General features: G+C 40.2%; 1 protein-coding gene across 8 annotated transcripts in view; it reads left to right on the top strand.

The window, feature by feature from the left end:
• The window catches only part of SEMA3D (semaphorin 3D), a 194,609-nt gene extending 186,330 nt beyond the window's left edge, over nucleotides 1-8,279 (top strand). For all 8 annotated transcript variants that reach the window (XM_030562158.1, XM_030562341.1, XM_030562209.1 and 5 more), the window contains one exon: nucleotides 6,685-8,279. In XM_030562158.1, the coding sequence (XP_030418018.1) occupies nucleotides 6,685-7,113 (429 nt within the window). In that variant the 3' untranslated portion in view covers nucleotides 7,114-8,279. The remainder of the gene's footprint in view (nucleotides 1-6,684) is intronic.
• The last annotated feature ends 9,538 nt before the right edge of the window (nucleotides 8,280-17,817 follow it).

Genomic DNA, 17,817 nt, shown 5'->3' with positions numbered 1-17,817 from the left:
CTCTAATATGCACCCAGCACACATTAGCAGCCTTTCACAACATTTAGTAGGCTCGCACTGTGTAAACAATCTGAAATATTTATATGAAAAAAAGTAAAGCTTTGATAAAATGCCATATTAACCACTGGGCTCATTTAGAAGAAAACTCTCCAGATGGATTTTCTGTGTTATGAATGTCAACTGCAAAAAAAGAGTTTCTTATCACATGCTTCAGAGCCACAGCCGTGTTAGTCTGTATCCACAAAAAGAACAGGAGTACTTGTGGCACCTTAGAGACTAACAAATTTATTTGAGCATAAGCTTTCGTGGGCTACTGCCCACTTCATCAGATGCATATAATGGAACATATAATGAGGAGATATATATACATACAGAGAACATGAAAAGGTGGGAGTTCCCCTACCAACTCTAGGAGGCTAATTAATTAAGATGAACAATTGTCAGCAGGAGAAAAAAAACTTTTGTAGTGATAATCAAGATATCCATGGGACTGTACACATGATGTTTGATCTTTGATAAAATAGATGCTGGAGCCCATGTTCTGGATTTTTTTTCTTATACTTTTTCTCCCACCAAAGTCCCGAGCCAGAGTCCTTTTTCACTTTCAAGATCATAGCAATTAGAGACAGGATAGACCTATTAGCTCATCTCCATACTTGCTGGTAAATGCTTATTCCTATGTCTAGTATTTTGACCCAATCTAGTTTTTGTTGTCATAAATAAACCACCATTTCCCTTTTCAGAACCATCCTGATGGTGCATTTCAATACAAAAAAAATGTTCTTCCTTTTAGAGAAACAAGGTGGGTGAGAAAATATTTTTTATTGAACCAACCTCTGTTGATGAGAGCTCTATATAAGCTTGAAAATAGTCTTGAACCAATCAAAATTGGTCCAATAAAAGATACTACCTATCCACCTTGTCTTGCTAGTATCCTGGGACCAATAAAACTACAATGCTGTTCTTTCTTCCGTTATTTTTTAAGATAAAGAAAAAATTAATAAAGCTGCATTTTCAAAGTGGGTACCAAAGTAAATTAGTGTGTAGCCACCTAAATAAATCAGCCCAATTTTAAGAGATGCTGAGCACTCCCTACTCCTGTTTGTGTTTGGCATCTCTGAACCACAGGTTCTTTTTATTGAGATGGTCTAGCTTTGGGCACCCATGTTTGAAAATTTTCCCTCAGTGTTGGATACCACACAGATGGCCTCTATAGAAAACCCAAAGATAGAGCGATATTAAGCTGAGGATTTTTAATGCACTTTACTTTGACTAAAACACCATATGTAACAGAAATAACGTAGTTGTATTTAACATGTAGCCTGATCTTTGCTCAGTCAATACCCTACCCTAACTTTTCCTATTACAGTTCTATATTCTGTTCTCTCTTCCTGCATTATATTTCTCTAATAACACTGTATGTTATTGTAGTGCATGTCTTAAAGGTATAACTTATTGTGATGACGATACCATGCTTTGTGAATGACTCAGTGCACCTGGAATTTAAGTTACAGACTTTTAGTTACAGTGGTGTAGCTGGAATGTTTCAGCAGATCTTTAAACCTCACGTTACAAATAGATGGCTACGCTTTGTCCATGACTTGCAATACAGCTTCTTGAGGGGAGAGAAAGGGCAAAATCCAGACTAGATTGGGAGCCTTTGGCCCAGCAGGATGTCTCCTGCATTTCAGTTTTAAGGTCATGGTTTAGAATCTTACTTCCAGTCAGAATGGCTTATGGGAGGGGACAGGATCTCCTGTGGTACAGGAGCTGTCACCAGGTCATTCTGCTGCCAGGGAGAGTGCGTTTCCCTGCGGTTTGGTGGGTCGTGAGTCAATTATCTGGTGCTTTTTTATTTAGTGTTGCTCACTCAATTGATCATGTTTATTCCCATATTTGGAAGGTTAGTCACTGACTTGTGGGAGAACATTTTTGTGACTTGGATTAATAAAAAAGCCTGTACATCATTTGTTCATAAAGCTTTAATGTGCTGAATTTCCTGCAGCTTAAGCTCGGCTGTTTGTTTATTCCTTTCTAAATTCCTGTGTGTTGTGTTATGTACATAATAGGTGTCAGGGCCAGAAAAAGCAAATCCAGTGTTCCCTGCAAAGCTATTAACATTGACCTCCTATGGTTTTTTAAAAATATTTGGCTAGCTTGATCCAGAGTCTCCTGTGGCTGCAGGTTTGCCAAGCATGTCCCTTTCCATAGATCACTAGGGTTGGAAGGGACCTCAGGAGATCATCTAGTCCAACCCCCTGCTCAAAGCAGGACTAATCCCCAAATAGTCCCCTCAAGGATTGAACTCACAACCCTAGGTTTAGCAGGCTAATGCTCAAACCACTGCGTGATTCCTTCCCATCCTTTCCATGGGACATAGCAAGCCCTCTGTTTTGAAATGACGACCTATTCATTGATATGGTTTAACTCCTTGTATGGTGTGGGCGATGGAAGATAACCCACTGGGGAGCCTCAGCATATTTTGGCTTCTTCATTAGCAGCTCACTCTTTCCCACTGTCCCACCCTGTGTTCATTGGCTGATGTTGGCCATGGATTGGGCTAGCCAGCCTGGTTGGTAATCCTCTTTGAAAGGCATGTGTCTGGTAGGACACTGAACTCTATTGCTGTGGTCATCCTATTGGAGACAGGGAGGCATTTTTTTCCCATGGTCCATTTTACACAGGTTGGAGGGATTGGGCTTCAGTTGCATCTGGCAGTGATGACTGTTTTGTGGTGTTGATATTTTTGGTGGTGAATTGGTGCATGAGACATTGGTCTCTGTTGGTTTAGTCAGTGGCTGATGATTTTTGTGTGATTACAGCCTATTTTCTTTGACCACGACTTCATGGGCATGAGTTTCTGGTGGTGATTGTAGATAGATTCTGTGACTCTTCAACCCCAAACCCAAGAATCAGATGAAAGAAGAATGGAGAAGAGGGCTAAGTTTGGTAGAGAACATTGGTTATGGGCATAGACCTTATTATCATGTAAAGATTTAAGAAGAGGGGATTAGACAAAAGCAGAAAGCATACAGGGAGTGGAAGAAAGGCAGGATCAGTAAGGAAAGCTACCTTGGTGAGGTCAGAACATGTAGGGATAAAGTGAGGAAGGCTAAAAGCCGCATTGAACTGGACCTTGCAAAGGGAATCAAAACCAATAGTAAAAGGTTCTACAGCCACATAAATAAGAAGAAAACAAAGAAAGAAGAAGTGGGGCTGCTATACACTGAGGATGGAATGGAGGTTAAGGATAACCTAGGCATGGCCCAACATCTAAACAAGTACTTTGCTTCAGTTTTTAATAAGACTAGTGAGGAACCTTGCGATGATGGAGGGATGATAAACGGGAATGTGGATATGGAAGTGGATATTACCGCAACTGAGGTAGAGGCCGTACTTGAACAGCTCGATGGGACGAAGTCGGAGGGCCTGGACAATCTCTATCCGAGGATATTAAAGGAACTGGCGCGTGAAATTGCGAGCCCGTTAGCGAGAATTTTTAAGCAATCGATAAACTCGGGGGTTGTGCCGTATGACTGGAGGATTGCTAATGTAGTTCCTATTTTTAAGAAAGGGAATAAAAGTGATCCGGGTAATTATAGGCCTGTTAGCTTGATGTCTGTAGTATGCAAGGTCTTGGAAAAAATTTTAAGGGAGAAAGTAGTTAAGGACATAGAGGTCAATGGTAATTGGGACGAATTGCAACACAGATTTAGTAAAGGTAGATCGTGTCAAACCAATCTGATCTCCTTCTTTGAGAAGATGACGGATTACTTAGATAAAGGAAATGCAGTAGATATAATTTACCTAGATTTCAGTAAGGCGTTCGACACGGTTCCGCACGGGGAACTGTTAGTCAAATTGGAAAAGATGGGAATGAATATGAAAGTTGTAAGGTGGATAAGGAACTGGTTAGAGGGGAGACTCCAGAGGGTCGTATTGAAAGGTGAATTGTCAGGCTGGAAGGAGGTCACTAGTGGAGTCCCTCAAGGATCGGTTTTGGGACCGATCTTATTTAACCTTTTTATTACTGACCTTGGCACAAAGAGCGGGAATGTGCTAATAAAGTTTGCGGATGACACGAAGCTGGGGGGTATTGCTAACACGGAGAAGGACAGGGATACTATTCAGGAAGATCTGAACCACCTTGTAAACTGGAGTAATAGAAATAGGATGAAATACAATAGTGAAAAGTGCAAGGTTATGCATTTAGGAATTAATAATAAGAATTTTGGATATACGTTGGGGGCGCATCAGTTGGAAGCGACGGAGGAGGAGAAGGACCTTGGGGGTACTGGTTGATAGCAGGATGACTATGAGTCGCCAATGTGATACGGCTGTTAAAAAAGCAAATGCGATTTTGGGATGCATCAGGCGGGGTATTTCCTGCAAGGATAAGGAGGTGTTAGTACCGTTATACAAGGCTTTGGTGAGACCCCATCTGGAATACTGTGTGCAGTTCTGGTGTCCCATGTTCAAGAAGGATCAATTCAAACTGGAACAGGTTCAGAGACGGGCTACAAGGATGATCCGAGGAATGGAAAAACTGCCTTATGAAAGGAGACTCAAAGAGCTTTGCTTGTTTAGCCTGGCCAAAAGAAGGCTGCAGGGGGATATGCTTGCTCTATATAAATATATCAGGGGGGTTAACGTTAGGGAGGGAGAGGAATTATTTAAGTTTAGTACTAATGTAGGCATGAGGACGAATGGGTATAAACTGGATATTAGGAAGTTTAGACTTGAAATTAGACGAAGGTTTCTAACCATTAGGGGAGTGAAGTTCTGGAATAGCCTTCCGAGGGAAGTAGTGGGGGCAAAAGACTTTCCTGGCTTTAAGACAAAGCTTGATAAGTATATGGAGGGGATGTTATGATAGGATCGTTAATTTGGGCAATTGATCTTGGATTACCACCAGATATTGCTTACAGATTTTTCACATAAAAATAGTGTGTAATCTACCCACTGTGAATACCATTACTTTACTCATCTTTATGCTTCCCTGATCATCTTCCTCTGAAATATTCTGGGAGGGTACATGTATCATCTGGGACATTTTCCAGATTTTTTTTTCTTTCTGTCTGTCTTTTTTTTCCCAGTGAGGCACTCAGCACAATAGTGAATTAAACAGGATCCTGGTGTATTATAACAATGACACCAGTGGTGCTGAGGATGTGCTTAATCTGCATTGTGGGCTAATTAAGCTGTACCACAATCCCTTCACTGTTGTTCTCCCCTGCAGCCTCTGTGCGGCAGCAGAACACTGCACACTCTGTGAAGTGCCAGCTTCCTTTTCAAACATCAGCGCTTCAGAGGGAATGTTTCCTGGGGTATGGAATTAGAGCAAGGGACTGGGAGTCAGAGCTGTACTCACAATGCTGCCACTGAGTCTTTGTGTGGCCTTGGTCAAATCACTTAACATCCATGTTGCTCCATCTGCAAGGATCCTAACATACCAATGCCTCAGAGAGGGGTTGTGAGGCTTAATTATGTTGTAAATCACTTGTAGGTTACAAGATTAATAAAATAGCTGGCAGCATGGATGGCTATGTTTGCCTCAGGCACCAAGTGCATTGAGCCAGCACCCCAGTGGCTAACGTCATATTGTGCTAGATATAGCAAGTATTTCCACAGCCTTCACAATCTCAACTACAATTCCACAAATGCTGCAGTGAATAGGGTACATAATGCACAGAAATTCAGCCTTAGCTTTAAATCTCAGTTTTTCCTAGGTTTTTTCATTCACAGATCCAGAACTCTACATGATAAAAAAAATGCACTGGGTTTTAGCTCTCTGAATCTTATTGGCGTTTTTCTGCTCTCATGTACAATGGTGTAAATGAAGAGTAACTACATTGAAGTTAAGAGAGTGTTGTAAACCAGTGTCACATCAAAATAAGACGTATTGACTTAATTGTTATTACTATTGATTTATTATTTGTATTGCGGTAGTGGCTAGGCACCCCGGTCGTGGACCAGGACCCCATTGTGCTGTGTTGTACAAACAGAATAAAATGATAGCCCCTGCCCCAAATAGCTTGCAGTCTGATGGGATTTGTCCAGCTAACTATCCCGCTCTTGCTTTGGTCTGTTTAACTGTATTATTTCTTGGTGACTCTATCCTCTCAGACTGTATGTACCTTTAACTAATGCATGCTGATGAGACTATAATTACCAATTGAATAGTAGAGCTCTGAAATTCAAATGGTTCCATATGCATCTGTTTATCTAAGGTGACCTAGAGGTAAAAGGCTGCATATCTCATTTTCAGTCCCTGAGCCAATCATCCCCTGTTTCCTCCAGGCGGCTCTAGCTTTTTTGCCATCCCAAGCACAGCAGTCAGGCTGCCTTTGGTGGCTTGCCTGCAGGAGGTCCCTGGTCCAGTGGATTCGGGGCTTGTCTGTGGGGGGTCCGCCGGTCCCATGGCTTCGATGTATCCACCGCTGAAATGCCACCAAATCCGCGGGACCGGCGGAACTCCCGCAGGCAAGCCGTCAAAGGCAGCCTGACTGCCACCCTCGCAGGGACCGGCAGGGCACCTCTCACGGCTTGCCGCCCCAGGCATGCACTTGGAGCACTGTGCCTGGAGCTGCCGCTGATCTCCTCTACTCCCCACCTAACACATACTCAGATTTTATTTTTCCTGTGCTTTTAATGCATTGTTTTCTGCGTTGTCCAATCTCACAGCTGAAGGCTGACGAGAGGATCATCAAAACAGAATACGGGCTGCTGATCCGCAGCCTGCAAAGAAAGGACACAGGGGCGTATTACTGCAAAGCACAGGAACACACATTCATTCACACCATCATGAAGTTAAATTTGAATGTCGTAGAGAACGGGCACATGGAAAGCACTCAGAAAACGGAGGATGAAGAGGGACGGGGGAGAGATTTGCTTACTGAGTCGCGGCTGAGGTACAAGGATTACATCCAACTCGTCAGCAGCCCCAGTTTCAGCCTGGATGAGTATTGTGAACAGATGTGGCACCGAGAGAAGCGACGGCAGCGGAACAAAGGTGGGGCAAAATGGAAGCACATGCAGGAGATGAAGAAAAAGCGAAATCGAAGGCACCATGAACCTGTCAGCAGCCCACATGCTAGGCCTACATCTACGTAGCTTTTATATTCTATTTAAAGAAAGGACATTTAACATGCAAAAATACTGTGTTCTGTTTTGTGCATCCTTCCTATTAATTAATATTGCTTCACACTGAGATTAGATAATGTACAGTCATTATTGGTCTGTACAGGACTGCACTGTAATACTGGAATATTATAGCAAATAACAAATTGCCCGCATTCAAGGCAATAATTCCAAATCTGGGTTTTTTCCCAGAAATTCAGATTTTGCAGCTAACAGTGAGAAGCTGATTCGTGACATATGTCATGTGGGTGTTCCATGGCTTCCCTGGCTTAATTTTTATATGAGATTTAAAGTCTGTGTTACAGTGCATTATTAATTGACTGCTACATTCCACCCAAGAGTTGGCTGCAGTTCAGGGGTATGTGGATGTATTTGTAAAACTGCTCGGGGGTCTTGTAAGGATGGGAGGTGCCATATAGATACAGGCCATTTTGTGACAGATCTGCAAAACTATACTAAATTACCCATTGGACATATATTTAGGTACATGGGTGGCATTTGCTAACACAGAGAAGCAAAGCAAAAAATCAAATTAAATATAAGCTTAGAAGTAACACTCGTTTTCCCCTTTTAAAAATGTAATCACATTTTAAGAGGAGGAGATGCAGAGCTTTATTCATTAGGGCATAAGCAGCCTCTAGTTTGCAGTCCATCTGCTGAAATGAAATTTTGACTCAATTGAAACTGCCAGCAAGGTACTCGAGAGTAAATTTCGTAAGAAGCACCTGGGAGGTACATGCACAAACCCTATTAACAAATAATGGGATTTCTGCCTTCACCTCTATTGTCTCGCTGAAGATTTTACCCTGAATGTCTCCACTCACCTCTACAACTCTAACCCCCGTCTGGCTTCATTTTCTGGAGTATGGTTAGTTTGTTGTAGAAAAAAAGAGGAATGGAGAACACATACGCACAAAAACCCTCCCGAACTTGATGACAAAAGACAATGAGGGAAACATATTTGGCGACAGACAGAAACTGACAGTGCTCTTACGCCAGATATAACATTGGGGAGAGAGCAGACATTCCTCAGACTTGTGTATTTGTTTTGTAAAAGCTCTTGTGTATTTCAAACAAGGCATTGTGTTGTTGGAATTAATACTTTTTTATTATAATTAAATAAAAACAAAAAAAGCCCACGTGTAAATAAACAGAAGTAGAAGTTAGAGATGAGTAGCTTTGCGATTTACAATAACATCATTTGTAAAGTGTTCCTAGTTTTACTTTCTCTCTTTAATGAGATAAAACTTCTTGTATGAGCAAGAGACACTGTACTTCCCAGGGCCGCCCGGAGTGGGGGCGCAAGTGGGGCAATTTGCCCCAGGCCCCACAGAGGCCCCCATGATAATATAGTATTCTATAATATTGCAACTTTTTTTTATGGAAGGGGCCCCAGAAATTGCTTTGCTCCAGGCCTCCTGAATCCTCTGGGCAGCCCTGGTACTTCCTTCAGGTCTGATTTACACCAGGGTAACTCCATTGGCTTCATTGGACTTTCTCCCAATTTATGCTAGTGTAAGCAAGATCAAAAACAGGCCTATTGCCTCTTCTCATGCTTCGCAGCCCCTCTCCCCTACTCTACCAAACCTCCCCCTTTCTGCCTTTCATGCCTCTTTGAGTGTGAAATGAGAAATTAGCCAATTCTTCACATGGAAGAAAGCTTTGATGGATACTAAACTGACAGACTTTATTTGTTTCTCATGCATTCTGCATGTCTTGAGAGCAAAGTCTGTAGAAAACCCATGTAATTGATGTGCAATTTATTAAGGAACCAAGAATTTTGGCTCTGAATGCTGGAGATTAGCCCTTATCGCTACCCAATGTGTGTGTGAATTCAGTCCCAGATCAATAATTGTGCCCATACAATCTGTGCCATTGTACATTTCCTTTTTGGTAAATGATACAAATAAGGTGATGTGTTTTTCAGATCATAGAAAGGAACCTTACCTGACTCAAGTTTATTGTAAAAAAAATTAAAACTGAATGTGCATGTATTGTATAAAGACAGGGATTTTAGATTCTTTGTTTTTTCTTTAAGATACATTGGTTAATTAGAAGACATTAGGTAGTTTGTGTACAGTACTTTGATAGTGTACTCTGCAAGTGTTAACTATTGTAAAAGATTAGAGGAGAGTTTCAATATACAGGACCTTTAATCAAAGAGATTGATGTCCTAGGCTCTTATTAATAAGCTTAGTCCTTACTACTCTGAGTAGCCTATTAATGTCTATAGAACTTTTCACAGTAGTAAGCATTATGCTCAGAAGTCAGCTTGTACAGCAATAGGACCTTAGGCCAAAATTTTCAAAAGTGACTATTGATTTTGACTGCCCTGATGTTTGTTGCCCAATTTGAGACTCCAGAAGGGGTGTTATCCTGTAAATATGAGGCCCCTTTAAGAAATCTCAAGTTGGACACCCAAAAAATGAGACACTCAAAATCTTGAATCACTTTAAAAAAAATTTGCCTAAGGATGACTGCAGTTACCATACAGCACCTACCAATATATTCCTTCTTGTATTTTATCAGTCCAGAGAGTACCATCTCTCAGACTTGGTCCTCCGGGGAATGAGTAGTGCCATGCCATGACTACGCTAAGGTGCTAGCATCAAATAATCCATGTTGGGCCCATGCTTACATGTACTGACAAGGGGCCTGCTCCTGCTACCACTGAAGTCAATGGAGCAATATTGTAAGTATTGATTAGAGCATAAAACCTACTTATCTTCTTCATGAAAGTAGAACCATTGGACTCACTTCAGTGCCCCTACTCAGTGAGATAAGGTGAGCAGGATTTGGCTCTAAATAAGCTGTTTGTGTTTATTCAGTACTTTTTTCTATCTTCCTTGAGAGCTGAACAGAACTGGTTTCCTTTAGGTTTAAATAGTTTTGCAGAGCCTAGTGCCACAATCCTTGCACAAAACTCCCTGTCAACTTCAACGGGAGTCTTGACAGCCTAAGGGCTGCACCACTGGGACTGTGAGCTTTAAAAGATTGAATTAAAATGTTACTACTCTTAAATTCAAGGGGTTTTATTTTATTTTAAGTGTTCCTGCAATAGGATTCCTCTCAGAGGACTGACTTCAACTCTGCTGTGTGGAGTAGCAAAGTGAAGCCCTAAGCGAGGAATGAGGCCACTTCTATCCTGAGGAAATAAATTCAATATCCTCCAAGTCATTATGCCATATTGGATTCATACCACCCTGGGGAGGGGTATTTAATAATATTGTGGAGATAAAAATTTGTGGTTCAATACATTTTATAAGAGATGTACATTGAACTAGGACACTGCTTCTCATACACATCAGTAGATGATACACTGGGCACTGGGGATGATCCCAAGGGGCACTGGGGACCAGTAAATTAGCTAGCTAGTCCAGGGAACACTGGGGAAGGTTAAGAAGGGATTTCTTTAGACAACTGTTTGTTATTCAGTCAAAAAGCAAGGTCAGGAGTAAGAGTAGTGGATCCTTCTGTAATGTGCAATCCCAAAGAGAGGCTCAAAGAAGAACAGAATGAGCTAACTCAGGAATTTTAGCAACAAGAGACAGAAAAGAAAAGATTCCCTTCCTGTAAAAAATTCAGTTATATATATTCAGTTTATAGATATTTTTAATGTAAAGGCCCAAACCTAGATCTAATTAACTTTCAAAACGAGGACTTAAGGGTCCATTGTGCTGCAAGCTATACAATGAGCCACAACAGGCTCATAGTTAAAATGGAATTGAACCCAGCCTCCTTAAAGGTCTCAGTAAAAGTAATGCTACCCAAAGTTTTGGTCGAGAGTGGAAAAAGTGACCTCCACATTAATAACTGAAAGTTCTAAACAGATACCCTAGTGCAGACTTAAAAAAAAAAATACCTTGGTCCAATCAGTAATAAATGCTTTTCCCCTACCTCAAAAAATAAATTAAAAAAAATAACAAATCCTTCTCCCCTCACTTCAGAACATAACTTGTGTTTGCCTGAGTTCCATCCATTTCAAACAGCCTGTCAGAACAGCCAGTGCAGCTTGTATTGTAGTTGTTAGAATTCTAAAAACTGATGCAAGCTTTAAGATCCATCAGGTTCCTAAACACTGTAGTATTCCTGAAGTCAGTTAAAATAAAACTGGCTGTTGGATTAGCAGACAAAAGAATAAAGCGTTTAACACTTATTCTGTTAAATTTGTTCCTTTGCTGGAAAACATTCTAGGGACATGTAAATATGTATTCATATCATAAGCAAACAATTTTCTGTGCAAACAGTTAAATTTACACACGTAATGAGGAGCCAAGATCCTTGATTTTGCCAGTCCCCAACTAGACATTGGATCCTGATTCTTATCTCAGTTATACTAATGTATGCAATTAAACTTCATGGAATTACTCTTGATTTACATTCATGTGAAATCAGAATTGGGCCCATAGTCTAAAACGCTCTGAAATTTTAATCAAATCTATGTAAATCTTGATATGCATCTACCATTTACAAATCCCTTATCAAAATTTAATACATGATTAGTAGAACATGATTTTCCTACTAAACGGTTGTCATGTGTATGACTGTTTTGTAGGGACCTACATAAATAATTGGATGCATTTTATTTTATGTGTAACACAAGGTATTGCAACTGATTGATATGAGCTAAAAATACTTACAAAGTCAGTTCCCATGGATGTCAGTGACCTAAGTCCCATTGGCTTCGGTGGAATATAAATCTGAATCTAATCAAAGTTAATTATAGCAAGTTATTGCAAGATGCAGCTTAGAGTGTAGATAACTATGTAGAGATTCATTATACAGAGGAGAATCAAGAGTTAACTACATGGAAGGCACTGGAATTACACCTGCGTGACAGGAAAATCAAGTCCACATATCTCTCCAATATATTCTGTTACAACTTATGAAAAATGTAAGCCGTTCCTTATTGTATTTTACCTTAGTGTCACAAACGTTACTCAGAATTAGGCTTCTGTGATTAGCTGAGGTGTGAAATCCTTTGTAATTGTAATCCAACTTTTGAAGTTTATAAAACAAGTACATTATAGACAGGAAAAGGAAGGATAAAAGAACAGCCCTTGAGAGAATTTTAAGGCTGTGTAAAATGATCTTTTTTTTTAACTTCCATATAGTATTTTAATGATGATGATCCTAAAGGTGTCCTAGCCAGGCATACATTTTCACAGTGCTGAATATTTAAATATATTATAATATTGGGATAACAGATAATCACCGATGTTTGGCTAAAGGGCCTGGTCCTGTTCCAGTTGAAATTAATGGGAGTTTTGCCACAAACTTCAATGGAGCAGGATTGGGCTCTTAATTGTTCAGGTTTGTTTTTATATTGTACCATCTGAGTCTGTTGTCTCAAGCTATCGGGACAAATCCTTCCTTGGTTTTCATTCAGTCCTCACTTAGGCAAACTGTTGCTGACCTTAAAAAAAAGACTAGGCAAATCAGTGAAGATTTCAGGATTTGACTCATTGTTTAGTATATAAAGTTAAACACACTAGAAGGCCATTTAACATATTCTCATCTCAGACAATGTTTTCTTAGGCACTTGTGTTTGTATAGACTAGTGTCTACCACAAACTTTCCTAATGTTTTGACACAAAACAATTCAGTGACTGACAGATGTAAACCAGATCTGGAAAGACAAATCACAGATTGGAAGGTGAAATTTGCCTCAATAATGAGATTTTGAAACTCTTGTTTAAAGTTGGTCTTTTTCCTCTTTATTGTATTGTCATTGTGTACAGTTCCCCAGTTTAAAATCAATGTCTGTTGTGCTTTAAGACAAAAAACTTCCTGGGTGATGTAAGAACCAGAAAAACATGTCCAGGTGGCTTTTATTACTGCTATGGACTTCTAGTTAATGGTTTCAAATAGTCTGTACCAAGACAGTCATTTGTCCACTCATAGGCAGTCATGATATTTTTAATGGACCCAGACATGTCTCCATTTTGGTTGTGTTTTATATTCTGCCCTATTACTCTTATTATATATAAGTGCCTTTGGCTGCTTTTTGTGTTCTATCATTTTGTTCTTGCTACTCTGCTGTTAAATGGAATCATGGCCAAGACCAGCCATTTTCTGAAGATTCAATATACATGGTAATAGTGACTGGAACAGAAGGCTTAGGCAGATAACTTGTCTGCAAAGGTGTGTCATGGCTACCCTGGCCAGAGCCTTGTGGGCTTCACAACTTTTATGAGTTTTGAAAGCACTTAGCATTTCATGGGACAGTACCATATACCTGCCTATAGGCTGAAAGCTAGGATCACTTTACAAAATTTGCATTTACTATACTTCAAAGCATCACCTAAAGCTATATAATTTAGTAAAAGTTCCAAAAATCTGACAGCTAGAAATGGTCAAATTTTAAGAGGAAAATAATACTTTATCAAAGTATGGCCATTTTCCAAAAATGAATTTTTGGAAAATGTTTTCATATTTTTTAAGTTTTCCATTTTTTGAAAAAAAAAATCAATAGAAATTTGTAAAGAAAAGATTTTCCTGCTTGTTGCTTTTCAAAATGTATATTTGCATGGGGTTGGGGAGAGAAGAGGAGATTGCATGGCCAATTTTGATTGGTCATCTTAGCTTATTTACATGAGGAAAAAAGCCCAGAGTAGCTGGTATGGAGCAGCTCGTGCACACTAGCTATTTCATATTAACTCTGTGTGGACATACTTACTCAGCACTAAGAGCGCCTTTGTGTGCTTTAAAGCGTAACAGTATTTACACCGGTAGCTAGTGCATTTTAAATTCACACCTGAGTTTATTACTCCATACTAACTTCCCCATGCAGACAAGCCCTTAGTCACAAGGGATTTTTTAAAAAGCATTTTTTGAAAATTTCAGTTTGAAAATGAATTATTTTTATACAAGAAAATTCAGGAAAAATAAAAATACCATGAATGATGACAGCATGGAAATTGCTCTCAAATATTCCAAACTCACCCAACTTTAAAAAAATCAACCTGCTCTAAAGGATTCCTTAAATTCTGTTACTTATGATTTCTTCATGACTTAAATTGAAAAGATTTCTATGTAAAGTAAATGTAAAATAGTCATTTTAAGTTTGCTTGTCAACATGTTGACTGTAAAAACTGGACTACATTACTATTGAATAAGAAGCACAGAAATCTATGAAACATACAAATCAAGAGAGACTGATCTATTATCTTTTCCATCACTTGTATGAAGTTGCATGTTTTTTTCCCCCAATTAATGACAGAAAAATTCAAATATCTCAGGATAAGTCTGACTGGGAAGAAAGGAAACTGTTCAGAAGCTCCCCAAATGCTCTCAAGAGAAAAGTCATGGCCAAGCAGATTTACCAAAAGGAATTTGGTTAATGCCTCACATTCTGTCAGTCAGGCTAATATTTTCACATAAGGCAAAACTCACAGGATTTCAGAAGTCCAGCACAAGAACTATGCACCACTTAAAGCCACGTTATAGGGCTTAAGTGGTTCTTAGACTGACTTTCTGTGCAGGAGTCAATTTCACATTTATAGTATCATTATTTACAGAGTAATATGGGGGAAAAACACATTTTTGGTGGAAAGGGCCCATTTGTGAATTACCATGGCTAAATATAGAGACACAGTGGGTGAAGCGCTATCTTTTATTGGACCAACCTCTGTTGGTGAAAGAGACAAGCTTTTGAGCTTACACAGAGCTCTTCTTTCTGAGTAAACCTGAAAGCTTGTCTCTTTCCCCCACAGAAGTTGGTTCAGTAAAAGCTATTACCTCAGTCACCTGCTCTCTTTAATATCCTGGGACTGACACGGCTACAACAATACTACAAGCTATCTAGTTAATTGTGTAACATCATAACTAAAGCGTTGTACATAGTCACTAACTAGCTTTGAGTTTGGCAATCCTGTTGTTTTAACAGGAATTCCAATCTTGTAATCCAAAGGTATCTGAAACTGTTAAATGTATATTTCGGTTTTATTATAATAAATAGCAAATTCTGACAGAACTTTTGCTGTCTATTTTTCCCCCTAATCAGACCAAATAGTAAAATATGGGTTTCCAAATCACAAAGATTGCAACATGAGACGGAAGTGGAAGACATGGGCAGTGTTTGCTGGTGCAGGAATACATTTATACTATACCAACAAAGCAATCCTAGTGTAACTGCAGCTACTCCAACAAGTCTGTATTTTTATACTGGTATAGTGAAAATGCTTATTCAACAAAACACGCTATAGCACTAAAACGACAGCTTTGCCAGCTGCATCTACACTAGGGTCTTCTGCCATCACAGCTATGTCAGTCAGGGATCACATCTCTTTTCACCACTGACCAGTGTAGTTATTCTGGCAGATATCAGTAGTGTGGACCTGGCCTAAGGAACTAATACAAGGTCAACAGGGCAAATATTATGCACATACATATCTTGTTGACGTCAACTGAAGTTTCACATGAATAAGAACTTTGAACAGCTGCTGTGTCCCCTCCCGACAGGTGGCCGCATTTCAGTAGTGGATGATGTGATCCCTGTGTGGGATCAATCTTGGTTCCACTGCAGTCACTTGCCACTGACTTCAGTATGACCAGGCTTTGGCCCTGTGTGCAGCTGGTAAAGCAGCCTGAACTCCGGCAGGATGAGATGTTTTGTTATTTATCCACTGCAATGTACAGGCTGCTCAACAGAGTAGAGAGAAAGGGGAAAAAATTAAATCCTCAGCTGGCTTTCTGCAGCCACATATTTAGTTGGTCGGGTCTAAAGCACGGCACTATTTCATGGATGCCCATAGAGAGGAAAGCCAATTAAGCTGAAATATTTCATTTTATCTGAAAAGGTTTAACGGGGTCAAACTTGAAGACAATTACTGAAGTACCCGGTTTGCCATGTCGTTTTAATTATGAGCCCCTTGCACAAGCAAAGAGCTCTTTGAAGCTCACACAACAGCATTTATGAAATTGATGAGCTTTCGAAACTTTCTGCATGCCGCTGATCCCAGCAAGTAGTACGTTACTCCACATCTAGTCTCTGTGAAATCAGTGGGGCTGCTGACAAAATAAGACGCTACTCAAAGAGAGAAAAGGAGGGAAGTGATGAAATCTGGCCATTTGGAAGAACTTGAGGGGCTATTCGCATGCAATGAGATTTCTAATGTTAATGACGAGATTCAAAGTTTACTTGATACTGGTAGTAATTTAGGTTTCTATCAAGTAATATATTTGATCCAATTTTGGAGTGAGGGAAAGAACAGATAGTAGCCCGCAGGGGCTCCCTGCCAGCACATTTTCTCTGTATTGTTATTGCTTGCAGCTAATGCACGGTTGGTAAATAGTGGCAGAAAGTGGAGTTCTTAACCCAGTACAAACAGTGAGGAGTCTGAAACCTGTAACCCAGTACAGTTGTTGCCCATTGGTGAGTGTGTGCTTCAGGACCTTCTCTGTGCTGATCCACAGAGGGTAAGATGTTACATCATCTTGGTTATCACATAAAGGATTGAATGGGGGACCATCAGAGCTAAAAGTATGGGCTGCTACAGCTTGAGCTAAAACACCAAGTGTCTACAACTACAATCTGTAACAATTCCTGTCCTCTGTGGATGGGCACAGAGGGGAGACCTATAAACACTTTCACCAGAGAATCATACAGTGACACCGTAGCAATGCTTTCAAAACCGGCTGAGGGTGTTCAACAAGTACAATCATATTTAGCATTATTCTAGTTTGAGCTCCCTCCTTTGCTCTCTACGCTGGTGTATCAAATCCACATTTCTGACTCTGATTTAATTCTTAAAATTGTGAAGAAGAAAAAAAAATTACAACTAAGCATGTTTTGGAACAGGTTGACACGCATCTTTAAAAGAGTGTTACAGTCAAATGGAGCTAAACACTTTAAAGTCAGGCAGTGCCAACATTAAGATTCCCTCTACAGCCTTAACGTTCTTTATAATAAAAACTTTAATTACATGGTTACATACTATTATATCTGCAGAGCCGTGCCTAATTCAGCACACAGCAGGGACAGTGCATAGTCAATGAGCCAGCTGTTCCCTATTTGTTTTCCCCCCTTACTATTCAATGTGTGGTCCCCTCCATTATTCTCTGCACACCAGCCAGCCTCTGCATTGGGGGGCCCAATTTTACCACCATCTTTGTGGGTTTTGTAAGAAAAACAACCACAAACACCTCACCTGTCAGGGAATATAGTTGCCAGCACAGTTTCAAAGGTTTCCCTTCCACACCTCCCACTTACTGTAACCCTTTTCTTCCTCTCTCATGCATTCCCAGATTAATTGTGTGCTGAGATTTTACTAGAGGTAACAATCGTTGGCCCCGATCTTGCAAACACTGATGTGTTCAATTTTACTGCCATGAATAGGCCATTTACTTCAGTTAAGCATGAGTAGGAATAAGATTTAGTCACAGTGGCCACCATCAGGGCCGGCTCCAGGGCTTTTGCAGCCCTAAGCAGCAAAAAAAAAAAAAAAAGAGAAGCAGCCGTGGCAGCATAATCACACTGCTGCACTCTTCAGCGGTAATTCAGTGGCAAGTCCTTTGCTCCAAGAGGGAGTGAGGGACCCGCCATCGAATTGCCACCAAAGAGCCGGAGGTGCCACCCCTCACTGTCGGCCGCCCCAAGCACCTGCTTGCTGGGCTGGTGTCTGGAGCCGGCCCTGGCCACCATTGTCATGGAACTTATGAATTTTGGCATTTCTT

Source organism: Gopherus evgoodei, chromosome 1 (assembly GCF_007399415.2).
Source record: "Gopherus evgoodei ecotype Sinaloan lineage chromosome 1, rGopEvg1_v1.p, whole genome shotgun sequence".
NCBI lineage: Eukaryota > Metazoa > Chordata > Testudines > Testudinidae > Gopherus > Gopherus evgoodei.
Note: the sequence above shows the minus strand (reverse complement) of the source record. Positions and strands in the feature narration are given on the sequence as shown.